Source organism: Geotrypetes seraphini, chromosome 3 (genome assembly GCF_902459505.1).
Source record: "Geotrypetes seraphini chromosome 3, aGeoSer1.1, whole genome shotgun sequence".
NCBI lineage: Eukaryota > Metazoa > Chordata > Amphibia > Gymnophiona > Dermophiidae > Geotrypetes > Geotrypetes seraphini.
This window is the reverse complement of record NC_047086.1, coordinates 273,976,298-273,996,693: the sequence shown is the minus strand read 5'-3', so window position 1 is coordinate 273,996,693 and position 20,396 is coordinate 273,976,298. Positions and strand designations below refer to the sequence as shown.

General features: G+C 43.4%; 1 protein-coding gene across 1 annotated transcript in view; it reads right to left on the bottom strand.

The window, feature by feature from the left end:
- Positions 1 to 20,396, bottom strand: part of ACTN2 (actinin alpha 2) — a 421,202-nt gene that overhangs the window by 60,808 nt on the left and 339,998 nt on the right. Inside the window, exon 13 of the mRNA XM_033936711.1 lies at positions 8,054 to 8,162. Coding sequence (XP_033792602.1) covers positions 8,054 to 8,162 — 109 coding nt within the window. The remainder of the gene's footprint in view (positions 1 to 8,053; positions 8,163 to 20,396) is intronic.

Sequence of the window (20,396 nt, the reverse complement as noted above, 5' to 3'; positions counted from 1 at the left end):
AGACCCCTATAATTTAGATAGGCTTTGAAAAATCTGAATCACAAAAGCAGGGGTAAATCCCAGTCCAGGCCTGCAGGGATTGTCTTCATTTCCTCAAGGGCCCAGTGCTTCACTGCAGATGCCAAGTCCCTATTTCCAGGCTCTGGGAGGGGATTTTTGACCCACAGAGTAGAGAATGACACGGTGGCGGTTACCCGCGGCTAGCCGCGTTTAGCTGTGGGTAACCTGCCGGAACGGGGAATGAAAAATAACAGTCGCTGCGGGGACGGGGACAAGGCCATTCATCGCACGTGGAGCAGTGAATGGTCTTGTCTCCGCAGTGAGGCATTTAGGATCACGCGGTCCCCACAGCCACCGCCTGCCCGTAGCGTTTAGCCAGCTCCCTCCCTCTACCTCACCTTAAATTCTGAGTTTGCCGGCTTCCATTTTCCTGAGCCGCACGCGTTCAAAAAGCCGTGCACGCGCGGCTGCGCGAGTCCATCAAGCTTCTCCTCTGACGCAACCGGAAACAGGAAGTTGCAGGAGATGAGAAGCTTGATCGACTCGCGCAGCCACGCGTGCGCTTCTTTTTAAATGCGTGCGGCTTGGGTAAAAAGGAAGCCGGCAAACTCAGAATGTAAGGTGAGGTGGAGGGAGGGAGCTGGCTAAACGCTGCAATCGGGTAGGTGGGGGCTGCTAGACCGTGAGATCGCGTTTGTTCCCAGCTCTTACTAGGAAGGAGGGAGTGAAAGGAAAAAAAATTCTGGGCCAAGGGGATGAAGAGGGAAAGAAAGAAACCCACAGTAGGAAAGAAAGGGGAAGACAGGCAGGTGAGCCAGATGCTGGAAGCAGGGGGGGAGAGAAAGATGGAAAGAAGCTAGATGGGATTGAAAAGAAGAGACACGCTGGTATGGAAGAGGAAGATAGAAGAAATCTGGACAGAGGAAGGTAACAGAAAGAGGAGAAATTATGTGCATGGGGCATAGGGACAGAGACATAAAGGGGACATGCCTTGGGGATGGTATATGGACACAGGGGGGGGGGGCAATGGCAGATACATAGGAGAGATATTAGAAATGGGGAAAATAGGAACACAGAAGCGAGATAGTTTGTGGGAATGGGACAGGGACAGAGCTCGCAGGCTCCAGCGGCTTGCACAAATTACATTGTAACGTGCCACGAAAATAAGAGGGAGGGAGGTAGATAGATAGGCCATGCGAGAGGAGCTGAAGGGTGGTAGAAAGGAACAGATTGTAAAGGAAGGAGGGAAGGGTGGTGGTGGAAAGGAATAGAACAGACATTGAAAGAGGGTAGAGAAGGACAGACCCTGAAGGGAAATGTGGAAGACAGAGTGGGGAGAAGATGCTGGAAGGGAAGAAGACAGATGCCAGACTATGGGGGAGCGGAGGGAAGAAGATGGGTGCTAGACCAATTGGGGGAGGGTGAAGGGCGAGGCACAGTAACAGCAAATGGAAGACGCAGAGAGAAGACACACAGTGGATGGAAGGAATTGAATGAGAAGATGTGGAAAGCAGAAACCAGACAACAATGGTAGAAAAAAAATTATATTTATTTATTTATTTTTTGCTTTAGGATAAAGTAGTATATTAGTTGCGTTGATAAAAATTTATAAACAAAGCCCTGCCAGCTGAACATCTCTTTCTCTAGTTCAGCAGCAGGAACTTTGATTTATAAGAAAGGAATAAGCTAAATATTACAGCACTAAGGCTTATATAAATGCTGCGGGGACGGTGACGGGGCGGTGAATGGGATGGCAGTGGCGGTGACGGGGCGGTGAAAGGGATGGCGATGACGGGGCAGTGAAGGGAATGGCGGTGACGGAGCGGTGCAGAGGATGGTGGGCCGGGGGCGGGGCGGTGACGGGGACAGATTTTTTCCCCGTGTCATTCTCTACCACAGAGTAAACCATCTACAAATACATGACCCTGGAGGGATCAGAGAGGGCTAAGTCCTCCCGCACCCTCATGTGCTCCACAGCACATGAACCATGGATGCTCCTCTTTCGACCATCCAGTACAAATCTGTCATGATATAGGGGTAGAATAGCCTGAGAAGTCAATATGTATAGATTTTGAACCAAATCAAAGTGTTTTTGATGCAAACTGAGTTGGATTTTAAAAAATCCAAGATGGCGGCAACATTCTAGTGCAAAAAATAGCCTGGGAGAGCAAAATTACAGTTCAAAGAAATTCAGGGAAGGGGGTTTTAGAGGTGGGGGAACCCTACAGGTAGCCCCACCAACCCTCAAAAATGTAATTTAAAACCACCCCCAATGTCTCCCATAGGCTACAATAGCCTGTACTCACAGTTACTGCTGGTGCTAGGACTGCTTTAGCTGGAATGCCAACTGAAGTACAAAGAAGACTTCTATCGCAGAAAAGCGTGTAAGTGGCTCCAAAAGCTTGTATCTTTTGGCAGCCAGGCAAACAAATAAATGTGACAGACATCAAACCCACGCTCATCAATGGGGAGAGGGAAACACTGCCAGAATCCAATAAAGCTCTCAGGACTGGCACATCTGCGTTCCAGCTCTGGATAAGCATGAGTGAGCTCTGCTACGAGGAGAACTGTCCTTGAGCCTCCAAATGGTTAGTGCAGGCTGGCTAGGCAGGTTCCCTTAAGGGTTGTCCTGCTAGATATAGACTCAAACCAGAGAGTCTGGCCTAGATGGACTAAAGAGGATCGGTAAGACCGTGTGGGTCTGCTCCGTTCTGATTTTTGGCCGATTCAAAAAGAGCTATTCATGCACTAAAAAGTTTGCATGCAAATGATTCACGTGGAGATTCATTATAAGCCCCGTCTTTCCCGTCCGATTGATGGCTGTGAGTGACTCTCACACATGCACAAAGCCAGCAGGGGAAGTCCGAACAGCTGAGACGCAGGGGAAGCCCCGAAAGCGGCCTCCTACCAGCTGTTTGGGGCAGGAAATCTTTTATTTTTGTAATGAGCACAGATGCTATGCTTGTTACAAATGCACAATATCTGCCCCATTTAAAAAAAAAAAAAAAGAAAAGAAAAAATAAGCCCCTCCCGAATGAACCCTGATGAACGCGGCACCAGGAATCACCTCCCCCCCCCCGCACACACACACACACACACACACACACACACTAGCAAAGATCAGCAGGAGGGATGCGAGAAAAAAAATGGAAGGATGCCCGCTCCCTCCTGCCATACTGGAACACCCCCCCCCCCACCCTCCGGCAGTGAAACAGCAGGAGGGATGCCCACTCCTTCCAGCCACCGAAGGCCCACCCCATGCCGGGCACCCTCCAAACATCCCCTACCCTACTCTTTCTCCCCCAGAAAAAAAGGCAGGAGGGATACCATGGAGAGGGGCCTTAGGCATCTGAGCTAATTCTTAGGCCCCTCTCCATGCATCACATGATGCACTGGGGAGAGGAAAGCCTGCCGAATGGCAGGAGGAAACAGGCATCCTTCCTGCTGATTTTCACTAGCATGGGGGGAGGGAATTCCCAGTGCTGTGTTCATCAGGGAGGGCCATCATCGGCCGTCAGGAAGGGGGTGCTTTCTTCAAATTTTTTTTTAATGGGACAGATATTTTGCATGTGTAACTCATGCAAAATATCTGTGCCATTAAAAAAATAAAAAAAAAACAAACCAGGCAGACCTGTCAGTAACACAGTTACATACCTTCGTTTTTTTCAGATCGCTAAAACTCTTGATTTTTTATTTGTGCATAGTCAAGCAATGTTAGTGCATCAATCACTTGGCTAGTTTGCATGTGGTTTTAGCTAATGGGCGATTGAGGGGAAAAACATGTAGTGAGCCATTTTGGTCATCGGGCTGGCAAATGTGATCATCACTAAAGCTGCCAAAACAGGTTTAGCGACAATCGCTGGCTTTAGTATATCTGTTTTAGAAAAATCCCTCCTTTTGCTTAGAAACGTTCAAAAAATATAGGTGAGATCTTACGTAATGTAAAAAATAATGTGAGGACTAGTAGAGAGGGATTTCACACCACATGCGAAAATTGTCAATGGTATGAGACCAGTATAATTGGATCCTCATGGGTGGACACGAATTCAGGTAGAGAACTTTACTCTAGAGAATATTCTGATTGTAGTAGCAAATACGTAGTAATACTCTGCCCCTGCAATAAGATCTATGTAGGCGGGAGCAGTTTAACAGAGCATAAATCTCATATAACTAAAAAAAATTTACAAGCTCCAATTGTAGCTCACTGACTTAGAGGCATGTCATACTGTAGGAGATATTAAATGGAGAATTATAGAGGTTATTAAAGTAGGGTGGGAGGACAGCAACATCGATAGCTATTTGAACTTCTGTGAGCAGAAATGGATTTTTGATCTTAATGCAGTTATTCCTTTTGGATTAAACAGTGAGGTGGAATAGATGTCTCTGATCTAATTTTAAATTTACCAGTGCTTTGCATAGTGCTTTATTCTGATTGGTTTAGACAGTCATGTAATAAGTAGATATTTAAACAGCTTTTCAGACGACGATGCCATGTTAAAAAAGACTTGAAGCTTGCAGCGAGTCTGATTATCGGTAAGAAAATATACTTGTTTAACTTTAGTGATTAATGTCTCACAATTAAGATACTTATTTCCTAAAAAATTTTCTGGTGTATCTTTTCATTTAGGGGCATCTCCTTGAAACAGCCCTAGCAAAACGTGGATGCATGTTGGAGCCCCGTTTAAACACCCAAATGATATGAGAAAGCTATGTTGTGAACTTTGTATTCAACAGATTTTATTCTGTACAGATGTAGCCACTGAGGTCTTATCCCGCAACAAGAAAATAAGAGAAATTGAAAAATTGAGTATATAATAAGTTTATGGTGAATTATGTATTATGAATTCTTGAGATATATCAGAATAAATTGTATTTATGAAGTTCTTCAACTTTATGTAACATACAATTGAATGAGGATACTCTCGAGATCTATGATTTAATACATCTGGGCCTGTGTCTTCTCACAGTTGGAGCTGTCCCAGGAGCACTGGGAACGTCTGCAGCAACAAAAGCCTCACAATCCAGATAAAATACCAAAAATGATCTCAGGGCAGAGCAACTTGCTTCCAACTTGCTTGTAGAAAGAACTGAGGAGAAGCTGGAGTCCAGCCCAGAGCAGGAGGTGGAGCTGAAGAAAATGTAACTCCTTCTACACAACATACATAATTCACTTGTCCTCTGCACCAGAAACTGACTTTATTTTGTCATGGCATACCACTTTCACTTTCTTCCCCCACTCCACCAAGCACCACTACCTTCCCTTCCCTCTGACCCCCACAACCTGGCACTGGCTTCTTTTCCCTTTAACTTCCTGGATGACTTCCAGGGGGCAAGTCAGACATAGCTGATGCTCTGAAACTGACATCAAATGCAATAAAAGCTGATCTTGCTATAAACTTCCTAGTTTGAAGGAGGCTATGAGTAGTCTCCTGGGATTCTAGAAGTTGCTCTCTGGTAAGGCAACATATAGAACTCTATTGGCTAACATGAAGTTTTGGAAGAGGCAGCACCCAAACTTATTCAAAGTCTCCCAGTTTTTTAAAAGAGCCTCTTTAAAGAGATTGTGAAGAGGCAATTTAATGAGCTCTTTAGGAGGTGCATCAAAGTCTAATGCTTCAATGAGATGTTCTCCAGGCGCAATGTCTGACTCCAGCTTAACAAGTAAAGCTTTTCCTATCCACCCAATGAATTTAACAAAAGAAAGTCCTTCTGAAGGAGATCTAAGTCTTGACAATGGAGGAAATAGATCTGATGGGATACCATACGACTCTGGAGCAGATAATGTGGGTTCAAGATTAGAATCAAGTGTCTTGTTGAGAAAGATTATATCAGGTTGCCAGCTGGGATAAAGAATTCAAACAATTATCTCGTATGTCTTTCTCATACCTGGAATTCAGAAGACGTTTGAAGACCTATTTATTTTCTAGATTTTGGGGTAATTAAGTTCCGTGATGATTATTCGGTTGTAAGTTTAATGTAATCTTTTGTAAATCGCAAGGTTATGAGGTCTAGAAGCTGATTTTTATGTTTATGTTTATGATGGAGTAGAGGTCAGTTTCTTAGCAGGAATGATGTCCGATGTCAAGGGAGGCGGCAATGCTGATACCGTCAGTACCAATGGCATCGATTTGTTGCCGGAGGCCATGGCCGGTCCAAACAATTTCTCCTGCTGAACGCACCAAGCCTTAAGAGAGCGTAGAACAGTGTAGAATAGCGGATGCAAGTGTCCACTCAATGCTCCAGGCCCAGTCATTGAATGCACCAGTTTACCCTCCTTCAGCGGGCCCCCTTGACAATTTCAGGCCTACCTTTTAATCCGGCCCTGGCACCGACCTTCTTCCATTTTTGTCATTGTAATAAACAGAGGCCAATATTCAGCAGCCCACTGTTTGGCTCAAATTCACTATATAAGCTATTAGTCAACTTACTGGGTTAAGTAAGGTCATCAACTATACTTATCTAGTTATTACATGAGCTATCTGGTCAACTTTAGGACAGCTATGTACGTGGTCCAACTTTTCTAGATAACTCTACCCAGATAAAAATATCAAGCACTATCCAGATAAAAGTTAATCCCACCTCCACCAGGCATCTCTATCCTCTACCCTATTTATCTGGTTACATTTTAATGGACTAACAAAATTTAAATAATTTGTTGGGGGGGAGTGGAAGGTTAACCAGAATCTCTTTTGCACATCTACCCCACTGATCAATCCTATTAAAAAATAAGATAACTGGAAATGAAGAGTTTTTTGCCTATTCACTAACTTGTAAGAAATAAAACTTTTACTAAATTTTATTTCCATCGTCTGCGTGTATGTCTATGTTTATTTAAAACTTTGATATACTGTGCGGCTTTAATGGATCAAAGCAGTTACAATAGTTTAAAACAGTATCTCTCAAACTGTGTGCCCCGAAGAGATTCTGGATGTGCCATGAGAGATTCCAGAATTTTACTTTATTTTTAAAAATTCCCTTTGTAAATACACACTAGAATAGATGACATGTACGTCACGTACAGGGCAGGATTAACCAATAGGCCAAGTAGGCAAGTGCCTAGGGCCCAAAATGGTCATGGGAGCCAGATGAAGGAGGACATCAACATTGTTTTTTCCAAACGGCGATGGGCCCCTCCAGCGTCGATCGGCAACGCGGCCCTTCCCCCCCCCATCGACGGAAAGTAAGACAAGCAAGCAATGCGGTTAAGAAAGGCAATGGGAACTGTAATTGTGCAAGCGGTGCTGCTTGCCCAAAGCTTCCCTCTGACGCAGCTTCCTGCTTCCGCCTGGGTGCATGGTGGGGCGGGGCGGGGCGGGTCAGGAGGGTACTTGTGTGCCTAGGGGCCCTCGACAAATTAATCCTGCCCTGGTCACATGGGCAAGAGTCTGTTAATATTATGAGTGTCAGACAAGCATCATTCATTGACATAATTGGTCCTTGAAAACTAACGGCAAGTAATTTTAAGGCCTCTTCTATTACACTGCGCTAGCAGTTTTCTAGCGTGGGGAGCCGCGCTGAATGGCCCACGCTGCTCCCGATGCTCATAGAGTTCCTATGAGCATCAGGAGCAGCGCGGGCCATTCAGTGCAGCTCTCTGCGCTAAAAACTGCTAGCGCAGTTTAATAGAAGAGGCCTTAAAATTACTTGCCATTAGTTTTCAAGGACCAATTATGTCAAAGAACGATGTATTCCATGTATTTGTAGCTAGCCAGAAAAATGTCCTCTCTCTGGTAATGGCCCAGTGGGCCATTTTAAGAGAAGGAGGTGCAAGTCTAAAATCTTGTAGTGGTCTTAAACACCTTGCAAATGTATATAGCATTGTCCATCTATTCAGATAATCTAGCTCATGTTCCCAAAATGCTTTATTAACAAAGCAATGCATCTTAAACTTACATCTAAAGGCAATTGGTAACCAATGAAAACTTTTATATAAAGGTGTAACATGATCTTAAATTCTAGCGTTTCCCAAAAGCCTAATGCCCGCATTTTGTAATGTTTGGAGTCTTTTTAACATAACAATAAGATGTCTGATGTATTTATTGGTCTGTTTTACCTCCAGTGCCTCTCTCTTCTTCTGAGTAAGTGTGCCCAGTCTATCCCACTGATCGCATATCTTCTGGCATCGGTCATTAACTCCAGCAGAATCATGATAGTCCAATTCACTGAGGAGCAGAAAGAATCAAAGGAATATATTAAGATATAAATCAAGGGACCTATTTTAAAGAAAATAGCCAGAAAGCAAGGATCTTGCAATAGGGACACTCCTTTTTATCTGAAGGAATACAACAGTGCTTTTCAGCTTCACACCACCACAGTGAATATGAATAAGATAAACTTATGTTTTTAGTTGCATAAAATGGGTCTTCAGTATGCATTCATTATAATATTCTAAAAAACAAAAAACAAACACTTCTAACTAGATGTGCCTCAAGGAGAGGGTTCAGAAATACAAGGGGTACTTTGAAAGCCTCTGGTTTAATATTTAGCCAGGACCAGTGTTGAGGGTAGGGTGGGGGTGGAGAGTAGTGGGCTGCACAATCAGGGCACCTACCCTGGGCCTCATTGTTTTATTGTTTGTTCAAATTTGATATACCGCTGAACCTTACAAAGTTCTCCGCGGTTTACATATCTTTTATAGGTACTTCCAGCATTATTCCTATCTGTCCCAGGGTCACAGGGAGCAGCTCAAGTAGGTCCTTGTGGACTGGCTTTTCTTCCTCGTCTCCCCACCATAGCCCAAAGTTTCACTCCCTTTCCCTCACCTTCCAGTCTACTTTGAAAAAACATTTTCCTTCACAGTGGTTGCTGGCACCGCAATTAATCTGATATGCTGCCTGAGACTGTCCCAAAGCTTTTCATCTGCACTGACTCACATTTCTCCAACTGAGTCAGGACTTGTAGGGTTACCATATGGCTCCAGAACATAAGAATATAAGCAATGCCTCCACTGGGTCAGACCTGAGGTCCATCGTGCCCAGCAGTCCGCTCACGTGGCGGCCCCAACAGGTCCAGGACCTGTGCAGTAGCCCTCTATATATACCCCTCTATCCCTTTTTCCAGCAGGAAATTATCCAATCCTTTCTTGAATTCCAGTACCGTACTCTGTCCTATTACGCCCTCTGGAAGCGCATTCCAGGTGTCTACCACACGCTGGGTAAAGAAAAACTTCCTAGCATTCGTTTTGAATCATTATTGACTCCTCTCTCCTCTCTCTCCCTCAACGACCACCTCAACTCCTTGACAAAATCATTCTTTTTCAACCTCCACATGCTAAGGAAAGCAAGATCCTGCTTCCGCCAAAAACATTTTGCCGTCCTCGTCCAATCCATCATCCTCTCCAAACTTGACTACTGCAATGCCATTTACCTTTGCTTAACAAAAAAAAAAGCCTCCAAAGACTACAGCTTATTCAGAATACTGCAGCCGAGCTGATCTTTGCAAAACGTAAATCTGACCACGTCTCCCCACTCCTGGCCAAGCTTCACTGGCTCCCAGTGATTTCCAGAATCCAATTCAAATGCTCTTGCCTGGCTTTTAAGATTATTCACGGCATCCTTCCTTCCCTAATCCCACTTTCCTTTAACTCCTCGTGCCCTGACTCTGCCAGGACCACCCAAAGATTAAAACTATCCTTCCCCTCCCTTCATGCAGGTAAACTGGGAAAATCACTTCTATTCAAAATCACAGGTCTCTGGAACCTGAGCGCCCTCCATTTATTCCGCAAACAACTAAAAACCTGGCTCTTCTCTAAATGTAATTTCTTTTCCCTTACTTTCCATTCTATTTATAAACTTATGTAAACCTTTTCCCTTCCTTTCTCATTTTTTAAGTTCTTGTAAACCGTGCCGAGCTCGACTTCCGTGGAGATGATGCGGTATATAAACTTAAGGTTTAGTTTAGTTTAGTCCCCTTCCAACTTTTCCAAATGCCCTCTTGTTCTTTTATGTTTTGAAAGTTTGAAGAATCTGTCCCTCTCTACTCTCTCTATGCCCTTCATGATCTGGTAGGTCTCTATCATGTCTCCTCTGAGTCTTCGCTTTTCCAGGGTGAAGAGCCCCAGTCTCTCCAATCTTTCAGTGTATGAAAGGTTTTCCATGCCCTTAATCATTCATGTCGCTCTCCTCTGGACCCTCTCAAGTATTGCCATATCCTTCTTAAGGTACGGTGACCAATACTGAACACTACTCCAGGTGCGGGCACACCATTGCCCGATACAACGGCAGGATGACTTCTTTCGTTCTGGTTGTAATACCCTTCTTAATAATACCCAACATTCTGTTTGCCTTCTTCGCGGCTGCTGCGCATTGTGCCGTTGACTTTGAAAAAGTTGCCGTTGAAAAAGGAGGACAGATTGAGACATCCAGGTTTTACTTCCATTGTCTTCTTTTTTTCTGGAGCCATATGGTAATCCTAGTCAGGAGTCACCCCACAAGAAACAGAAAAATACTGGCCTTTTAAGCCTACATAGTGCCCTTATAAGGCAAATCACACAGAACTGTTTTGTTTCTCTGTCTCCATCCACGGGTCGATAGATATAACCCACAGGTTCTAAACTTGTCTGGTGAGGATGCTAAGTAATTATTTTTTATTTTAACAAGAATACACATACTTACCACACAGGAATAATGGTCCACTTGACCATGATAAATTCTGTACCATGGGAGTTTGACTTTCCAGAAGCTAACACACTCAACTTCTTACAACACATCAAGAAATATGTCAAAATCCTGTTTTAAATTCTGTCTTGGAAGACCCCTGGCAGCTGGGTTTTCAAGTTTGTTTTTTTTCCAATGAATATGTGTAAGGTGGATCTGAATATACTACCTCCATTGCATACAAATCTCTCTAATGCATATTCATTGGGGATAGCCTGAAAAACATGGTTTTCAAATAAGGCTTTGTCTCTAAAAGTCACAAAGAAACCATATATATTCAATTAATTTGTTTAAAAAAAAATTCCTACATTTACCGTATTTTTTGCTCTATTAGACGCACCTAACCATAAGATGCACCTACATTTAGAGGAGGAAAATCCAAGAAAAAAAAATTTTTAAACCAAATTGTGTACCCTGTCCCCCCTCTGGTGGTCTAGTGGTAGGCAGAGACAAGGCACCGAGCAGGTCTAGTGGCAGGCTGGGACAGGGCACAGGGCAGGCAGGCCTAGTGGCAGGCAGACAGGGCCCCCCACCCTGAGGAAGGCAGGCCCCCCCACCCGCCTGCCGAGCCCCCCACCCCAAGGAAAGGAAACTACGAAGCAATTAGGGATATGGTAAGGAAGAAACTTAGGAAAACTTCCAAAAATGGCAGATGGTAGAACATGCCTGGTCTTTTTTCAAGGACACGGTGAGCGAGGCGCAAAATCTGTATATCCCCAGATTCAGAAAGAGGTGCAAAAAGAGTCGAACAAAAGACCCGGCGTGGATAACTAAAATAGTGAAGGAAGCGATAGGCAATAAAAAAATTTCATTCAGAAAATGGAAAAAGGACAAAACTGAGGGGAACTGGAACGAGCACAGGAAGTATCAAAAAGAATATCACCGTGTGGTTCGAAAAGCCAAAAGAGAGTATGAAGACAGACTAGTCAGGGAAGCACGAAATTTCAAACCGTTCTTTAGATATGTTAAAGGGAAGCAGCCAGCTAGGGAGGAGGTAGGGCCGCTGGACAACGGAGAAAGGAAGGGAGTGGAGAAGGAGGAGAAAGAAGTTGCAGAAAGACTAAACACGTTCTTTTCATCTGTATTTAAGCAGAGGGACCACCCGCCACTATTGGGAGCCCATCGACCCGATCCTGCCGGGTGTCTGAGCTCCGCTCCCCCCCGCAGTCCGCTGGGGAGAACAACTGCTGCTTTTGAAAATAAGCAGAGGGACCAGCCGCCACTATCGGGAGCCCATCGACCCGATCCTGCCGGGTGTCTGAGCTTCGCACCCCCCCCGCAGTCCGCTGGGGAGAACAACTGCTGCTTTTGAAAATAAGCAGAGGGACCAGCTGCCACTATCGGGAGCCCATCGACCCGATCCTGCCGGGTGTCTGAGCTCCGCCCCCTCCGCAGTCCGCTAGAAAAGAACTGCCTGCTTTTAAATCCAAGCAGCGGGATCAGCCATCACCACTACAGGGAGCCCATCGCCTTGATCCTGGGATTAAGAACTGCCTGCCTGCCTATGTAACAGTTAGGCATATGTTACCATCAGAGACATATATTTACTAGATGGAGATGTAACTGTTAGATGCATGTGTAATTGTTGGAGACTTGAATTAGGATAGCCTAGGAACTATAGAGGCTTGTGTTATCATCAAAGACACATACAGTTGCTAAATGCATGAGTAATTGGTAGATGCATGCGTAATTACTGGAGAATTGCATTAGAATTGCTTAATGAACTATATCCACTTGGGCCACTTTCAAAAACCACACCAATCCAATTAACAACCATACAAACGATAACTCAAGACTTTACAGGCATACCATTACACTGTTTGTGCTAGGAATAATACTTTACCCTGCAAACATGAATCTCCTACTGATTTTACTGATTTGTCTGTTAATTGGCAACATCAAAGATGTTAACTCACTCCACCCACAATTACAATCAATCAATTTTACACATCACTAATTCACAAGAAAACATAACAAATCACATTACTACTATCTCAAATAAAAGAAGACATCAACGAACACTTAAAAAAAGAATAAGGCAAGTAAAACCCATCAAAACCTCTACTGTTACCAAACCTATCCCACCCACATCTGTCCCCTGTGCATATCTTAATACTAGATCTGTCAGGAATAAAGCCTTCCTAATTAATGATTGGATCATCAACAAGCAAATAGCCTGCCTTTTACTAACTGAAACATGGCTACTTTCAGAAGATGATCCAATAATAATTGATCTCCTACCAGACAATTACAAAATCCTTACGCTAAACCGCGTGGGAAAAAAAGGAGGAGGATTAGCAATAATTCTTAAAGAAGGATTTGACTTCGAACTATTAGATTCCAAAATGACCGACCAATTAGAAATTTTAGCCTGTAAAATTAGCAACTGTCAACTAGAAGAATCCCTATCCTGCATATTATTCTATGTCCCACCAAAAAGCTGGCCAAAAGCCAAAGAAGACTTCTGTGCATTCGTCCTAAACAATTCAATCGGTCCTTCTTACAATATCATCGCAGGAGACATAAACCTACACCTAGATGAAGTGGACAACACAAACGCGATAGAGTTTAAAAACTTTCTAGCCCTAATCAATTACAACCTCCCTATACCCACACAAACACATGAAAAAGGCCATCAATTGGACGTGGTAGCCATGTCCACAAAGGATATCCCAGACCCTGCTATCTCTCTACTTAAAGGCACCTGGAGTCATGATATCTGGTCTGACCATTTTACTTATTATTTCAAGCTATTCTGGTCTTATCATAAATCTAAAACACGCCCAATGATAAAAAGAGAACATCACACAAGAGGCTATATTAATCCAAAAGAATTCTGGTCACAATACAAATTGCAAACAGAGATAGAAGAAGGAATCGATTTCTGGGATCACTGGATGACAACCAGCACATCTATTTTAGATAAAATCGCCCCTATACGTAATAGCAAAAGCAATGCAAATAAATATAACAAATGGTTTGACACCGAACTTCTAAAAATGAAACAACTAGCTAGACGACTGGAAAGAACTTGGAAAAAAACAGGAGAACTAGCAGACCGTAACAACTGGAGAGCTAACATAAAAATCTACAATCTACTCCACAAAAATCAACTCATCTTGCAATGGTTCAAAAGGAATCAATACAAAAGAACTATTCAACCTGATCACAAATTTATTTGACACTACTCGCTACACCTTACCCACATGCAACATTAAACTACTCTCTGCAAATGACTTAGCTCTGTACTTCAATTCTAAAATTAAAAACCTTAGAATCCATTGTTCAATAAACGACTCTTGTGATCATCAAATAGCTAACACCCAAGGAAATGATATACCGGCAGACATGATCTGGAGCTCCTTTCAAGATTTAGAGAGGAATGATTATATCAGACTATATAACAAATACTCTAGATCCTGTTGCGTTCTGGACTCATGCCCCCCAGAAATCATGAAAGCGGCACCTTTAGAATTTAAACTATCGCTGATGCAATACCTGGCTTACAACCTAAAAAATGGGAAGTTCCTCTCTAATAATGGTCACATTATAATAACCCCAATTCTAAAAAAATCATTAAGTATCCCCAGCCCTAATATCCAACTACAGACCGGTAGCATCCATTCCGTTTATTGTAAAAATTATGGAGGGATTGGTTATCTTGATCAATTCTCTCTCCTCCATGAAACTCAATCCGGTTTCAGGCCGCTATTCAGTACGGAGACAGTAATTGCGGCTATCTTAGACAATTTGCACCTACTGTTTAGTAAGGGCCTTAATGCCCTGATTATGCAATTCGATATGAGTTCTGCCTTTGATCTAGTAGACCACATGAAACTGCTGCAATGCCTTGACGCTATTGGTATCCGGGATGAGGTGCTGAACTGGTTCCGTGGCTTCCTTATATCCCGCACCTATCAGGTACGTTTTAATTATGAGCTTTCCGACACCATCCGGAGTACCACAAGGTTCTCCACTGTCCCCATTGCTCTTCAACGTCTACATGTCCTCACTGGGCACACAGCTCACCCAGCTGGGGATAAAACTATTTAGTTATGCAGATGACTTTACGATTATCATCCCATTCAATAATTCTGTCTCTGAAACTATTCCCAAAGCTTCAGAAGCCATAAACGTGATGGAACAATGGATGACAAACTTTAGGCTCAAACTTAATTCAGAAAAAACGACTTTCTTCGTTGCTTCACCGCATCCGCTTGACACTAAATCATCCCTTTGTATCAATAACCTTAGTTACCCTATCCAGCCTTCCATAAAGATACTAGGAGTAACTCTGGATCAATGCCTAACCATGCAAGACCAGGTAGACTCCTTAATCAGAAAGGGATTCTTTACTCTCTGGAAACTCAGATCCATTAAAGCTTATTTTGATATATCGGCATTCAGAACCCTAGTCCAATCCCTCGTACTAAGTCTGCTTGACTACTGTAACATCGCCTATTTGGCAATTTCCCAAAAGAATATGCAACGCCTACAGCTGATGCAAAATGCAGCAGTTAGACTGATCTTTGGACTAAAGAAATTTGACCACGTGACACCCTACTACCGGCAGCTACATTGGCTGCCGATGGAGACACGCGTAAAGTTCAAATTTGCCTGTTTCTTCTTTAAAGCATTACACGGACTTGCCCCTAAATACATTACTGACCTTTTCTCCTTCTCAGCCAACAGACACAAGAGAAGTTCACATTCCAACTTCGTTTCCCCCCCAGTGACAGGTTGCAAACTGAAAAATCCATGAACACCTTCTCTCACACCAAGCAGCATCATGGGGTAAAGAGCTAGAACAATTAATTTTGCCCTCTACTTATGAGGAATTTAGGAAACATCTAAAAACACACCTGTTCCTAAAACATCTAGACAACTGATCCACTTATCTCTCTCCCCTAAATAGCGATTATCTTGTCCTATTGATCACTTTCTCCTCAACAATGTCCTTTTAATTCTCTTTCTTCTAACCCTCTTGTAGTCGGTCAATTTGTACCTTTGCTCAATCTTTTCTAAACCGCATAGAACTTTATGGTACTGCGGTATATAAGCTGTTATTATTATTATTATTTACAAACGAAGACACAACCAGCATACCAGAACCTGAGCAATTCTTCAATGGAGATCAAGCAGAAAAATTAACATCCATGGAAGTGAAACTTGAAGATGTGCGCAGGCAGATAGAAAAACTAAAAACTGACAAATCCCTGGGTCCGAATGGAATCCATCCAAGGGTTCTGAAGGAATTAAAGGAGGAGATAGCGAAACTACTGCGGCAAATTTGCAACCTATCCCTGAAAACAGGCGTGATCCCAGAAGATTGGAAGATAGCCAACGTTACGCCCATTTTTAAAAAAGGATCAAGAGGTGACCCGGGAAACTACAGACCGGTGAGTCTGACTTCGGTTCCGGGGAAAATGGCGGAAGCACTGATAAAAGAAAGCATCGATGAACATTTTGAAAGAAACGAACTTCTGATAACTAGCCAACATGGTTTTTGCAAGGGGAGATCATGCCTAACTAACTTATTACACTTTTTCGAAGTAATTAACAAACGGATGGACAAAGGAGACCCCATAGACATCATATACCTGGATTTCCAAAAAGCCTTTGACAAGGTGCCTCATGAACGTCTACTCCGGAAACTGAAGAACCATAGGGTAGACGGAGACGTGCATAGATGGATCAGAAACTGGTTAGAGGATAGGAAACAGAGGGTAGGGGTGAACGGCCACTACTCAGACTGGAGGAAGGTCACGAGTGGTGTTCCGCAGGGCTCGGTGCTCGGGCCGCTGCTATTTAATATATTCATAAATGATCTAGAAACAGGGATGAAGTGTGAGATAATAAAATTCGCAGATGACACCAAACTATTTAGTGGAGCTCAGAAAAAGGAGGATTGCGAAGAATTGCAGAGGGACTTGAACAAACTAGGGGAATGGGCGACGAGATGGCAGATGAAGTTCAACGTTGAAAAATGTAAAGTATTACATGTGGGAAGCAGAAACCCAAGATACAACTATACCATGAGAGGGATGTTATTGAAAGAGAGTACCCAAGAAAGGGTCTTGGGGGTAATGGTGGACATGACAATGAAGCCGACGGCACAGTGCGCTGCGGCCGCTAAGAAGGCAAACAGAATGCTAGGCATAATCAAGAAAGGCATTACAACCAGAACAAAATAAGTTATCCTGCCATTGTATCGGGCGATGGTGCATCCGCATCTGGAGTACTGCATCCAATATTGGTCGCTGTACCTTAAGAAGGACATGGCGTTACTCGAGAGGGTTCAGAGGAGAGCGACGCGTCTGATAAAAGGGATGGAAAACCTTTCATACAATGAGAGATTGGAGAAACTAGTCTCTTTTCCCTGGAGAAGAGGAGAATTAGAGGGGGTATGATAGAAACTTATAAGATCATGAAGGGCATAGAGAGAGTAGAGAAGGACAGATTCTTCAAACTTTCAAAGAATAAAAGAACGAGAGGGCATTTGGAAAAGTTGAAAGGGGACAGATTCAAAACAAATGCCAGGAAGTTCTTCTTTACCCAACGTGTGGTGGACACCTGGAATGCGCTTCCAGAGGACGTAATAGGGCAGAGTACGGTACTGGGGTTTAAGAAAGGATTGGACAACTTCCTGCTGGAAAAGGGGATAGAGGGGTATAGATAGAGGATTACTGCACAGGTCCTGGACCTGTTGGGCCACCGCGTGCGCGGACTGCTGGGCACGATGGACCATGGGTCTGACCCAGCGGAGGCATTGCTTACGTTCTTATGTTCTTATGAGGCAATCAAGCAGGCAGGCAGTCCCCTGTACCTTTTTAAAAATTCTGCCATCCAGCGCTGTATGGCAGGAGCTTTCAGAACTCCTGCCCTTCCCTCTGCTGACTCCCGTACAGGCAGCATCAGAGGGGAGCACTTTTTAAAATCCTGCCATCCAGTGCAGTACAGCAGGAGCTTTCAGCGCTCCTGCCCTTCCCTCCAGCTGACTCCACGGCAGCGTTAAAGTGGAGTACAAGGCAGGCGCGTGCTTTTCGCGTTTCTGCCTGGTCCCGCTCCTCTCCGTGAATGGCTGACATCAGACCTGCGAGAACTGAACAGAGTGGAGCAGAGCAGAGCGAAAAGCTCACGCCTGCCTCGTACTCCACTCTGACGCTGCCGCGAGAGTTTTGAAGTCAGCTGAGAGAAGGGCAGGAGCGCTGAAAGCTCCTGCTGTACTGCACTGGATGGCAGGATTTTAAAAAGTGCTCCCCTCTGACGCTGCCGCGAGAGTTCGGGAGTCAGCGGAGGGAAGGGCAGGAGTGCTGAAAGCTTCTGCCATTCAGTGCTGGATGGCAGGATTTTTTAAAAAGGTACAGGGGTACAGGGGGGGACGCACCCTTATTTCCACCCACTTTTTGGGGGGGAAAAATGCGTCTTATGGAGCATAAAATACGGTATTTCACAAGATCTAGGTATATACAGCTAGTTAACTAGGTAGCAATGCTGCAACTAGATAGCTACACTTATTTTTGGAGCCAGTCAGTGATTTTCAGCAGCATTTTCTGAATATAGATGGTGAATTTTGTAAGCACATATGCAGAGGTAATTAAGGAGCCGTCCGCCACAGATCACATATTGTCTCTGGGGTGGTGAATTTGTTAGTTCTCCAAGCTTACTCTCTGAAAATGTAATCTTGTCAGGCAAGACTTTGTCCAGGCATAAATATAGGCAGAAAAAACTTCCAAGATGTGTACTGCTGTTGTAAAATATGGTATACATGTATACTTTGAAAGCTCTCCTATTACATTTCTACATTTAAATAATGTGTGCTGTTTTATCTCTGTGGATTAGTAATGCATTTTCTAAAATCACTACTTATACATCCATTCTTTACAAAATTAGGACACCCCATGAAATATTATATTACATTACATTAGGGATTTCTATTCCGCCATTACCTTGCAGTTCAAGGCGGATTACAAAAGAATTATCTAAGATGTATTACAACAAGAACTTAAAAAAAAAAAATTGGTCATTTTCAAAAAGAGTAAGAAATGGGTAAGGTTATTTGTTTGGGGTAGTTGGCTTTAGTGAGAGGTGGAGTTTGAGACTTGCGTATTATTTCTTTTTTCAGAGTTTTCTTGAAGAGTATGGTCTTTATTTCTTTTCTAAAAGTCTTGTAGTCAGGGATGCCGTCAGTAGATTGGCGATTTGGTTGTCTAGTTTGGCTGCTTGAGAGTGTCCAGGAGGCCATCATATAGTTTTTTCCGTTTGACCTCCTTAATTGGGGGGATTTTAGAGAATGGGGTGTGAGTTTTCCTATGTCTGGTTGCGGTGTTGTGGATGAGGCGGTTATTCAGGTAGTTTGGACTGACTCCGTATAAAGTCTTAAATAGTAGGCAGTATAATTTAAATTGTATTCTTGCTGGGATTGGAATCCAGTGCGATTGGAGATATGCTTCTGTAATGTGATCATGTTTCTTTAATTAGTAGATGAATCTTAGTGCTGTGTTTTGGATAGTTTACAGTTGTTTTGTTATGGTTGTAGGGCATGGGAGGTAGAGGATATTACAGTAGTCAAGTAGGCCTAGTATTAAGGCTGAACTATGAGCTGGAATTGAGTTTTCTCGAAGAATTTCCGAACTTGTCTTAAGTTTCTCATGACTAAGAATGACTTTTGTATTGTTTTATTGATTTGCGGTTGCATGGTGCAGCATCTGTCGATAGTTATTCCTAGCAGTTTTAGGGTGGTTTGTATGGGGTAGTTGATTGCGTTGATTTCAATGTTGGTTATGGTTGGTATTTTGTTGTTTTCTAGGAGGATGAATTTCGTTTTATCTGGGTTCAATTTCAATTTGTGATCTTTCATCCAGGTTGCTATTGATTTTAGTGTTTGGTATATTATGTTCGTCATGGAGAGTTCAGGTTGATCGAAGGGTATGAGAATGGTAATGTCATCGGCATAGCTGTAGGAGGTTATGCCTTGTTTGTCCAGGTGAGAGCTGAGAGAGGCAGTATAGAGATTGAAGAGAGTCGGGGATAGAGGGGATCCTTGGGGAACTCCGCAGGAGTTTGACCAAGGTTCAGATTTTTGTTTGTCTGATTTTACTCTATAGGTTCTTGATTTAAGGAATCCTTCAAACCATGTGTATACTTTATCTCTGATACCTATTGTATTCAGGATTTGTAGTAGAATATTATGGTCCACTAAGTCGAATGCAGTGGTAAGGTCTAGTTGTATGAGCATCATTTTTTTTCCTGTGCTGAGATGTTGTTTGGCCGTGTCCAAGAGAGATTTTCGTGCTGAAGTTGTTTCTGAAGCCGGATTGTGTGGGATGGAGTATGTTATGGTTTTCTAGGTAATTGGAGAGGAATTTGGCAACTAGTCCTTCTATTATTTTGACGTAGAGTGGAATAGAGGAAATGGGTCTGTAGTTGGCTATTTGGTCTATCGGTCCTTTGGGGTCTTTGAGGATTGGGGTGATGATGATTTCGCTGAGGTTGGTAGGTGTCACAACCCTAGCCTTGAAGCTAAGTTTGTTCCAGATAAGGCTCCTCATAACCCAAGCCTTACCCTGAAAAGGGCTAACCAGTGTGACAGGTTAAGCTCAGACAAATAGGGTCTGAGTTCCAACTGAACCATCATGTTACAGAACCCTGGGGAGGGGAAGATGAGTGGGAGAACAGCCTGGAGCAGCAGGAGGTGCCTTACAAAAAAGGACAGCCTAAGAGGCAGGCTCAAAGCTCAGG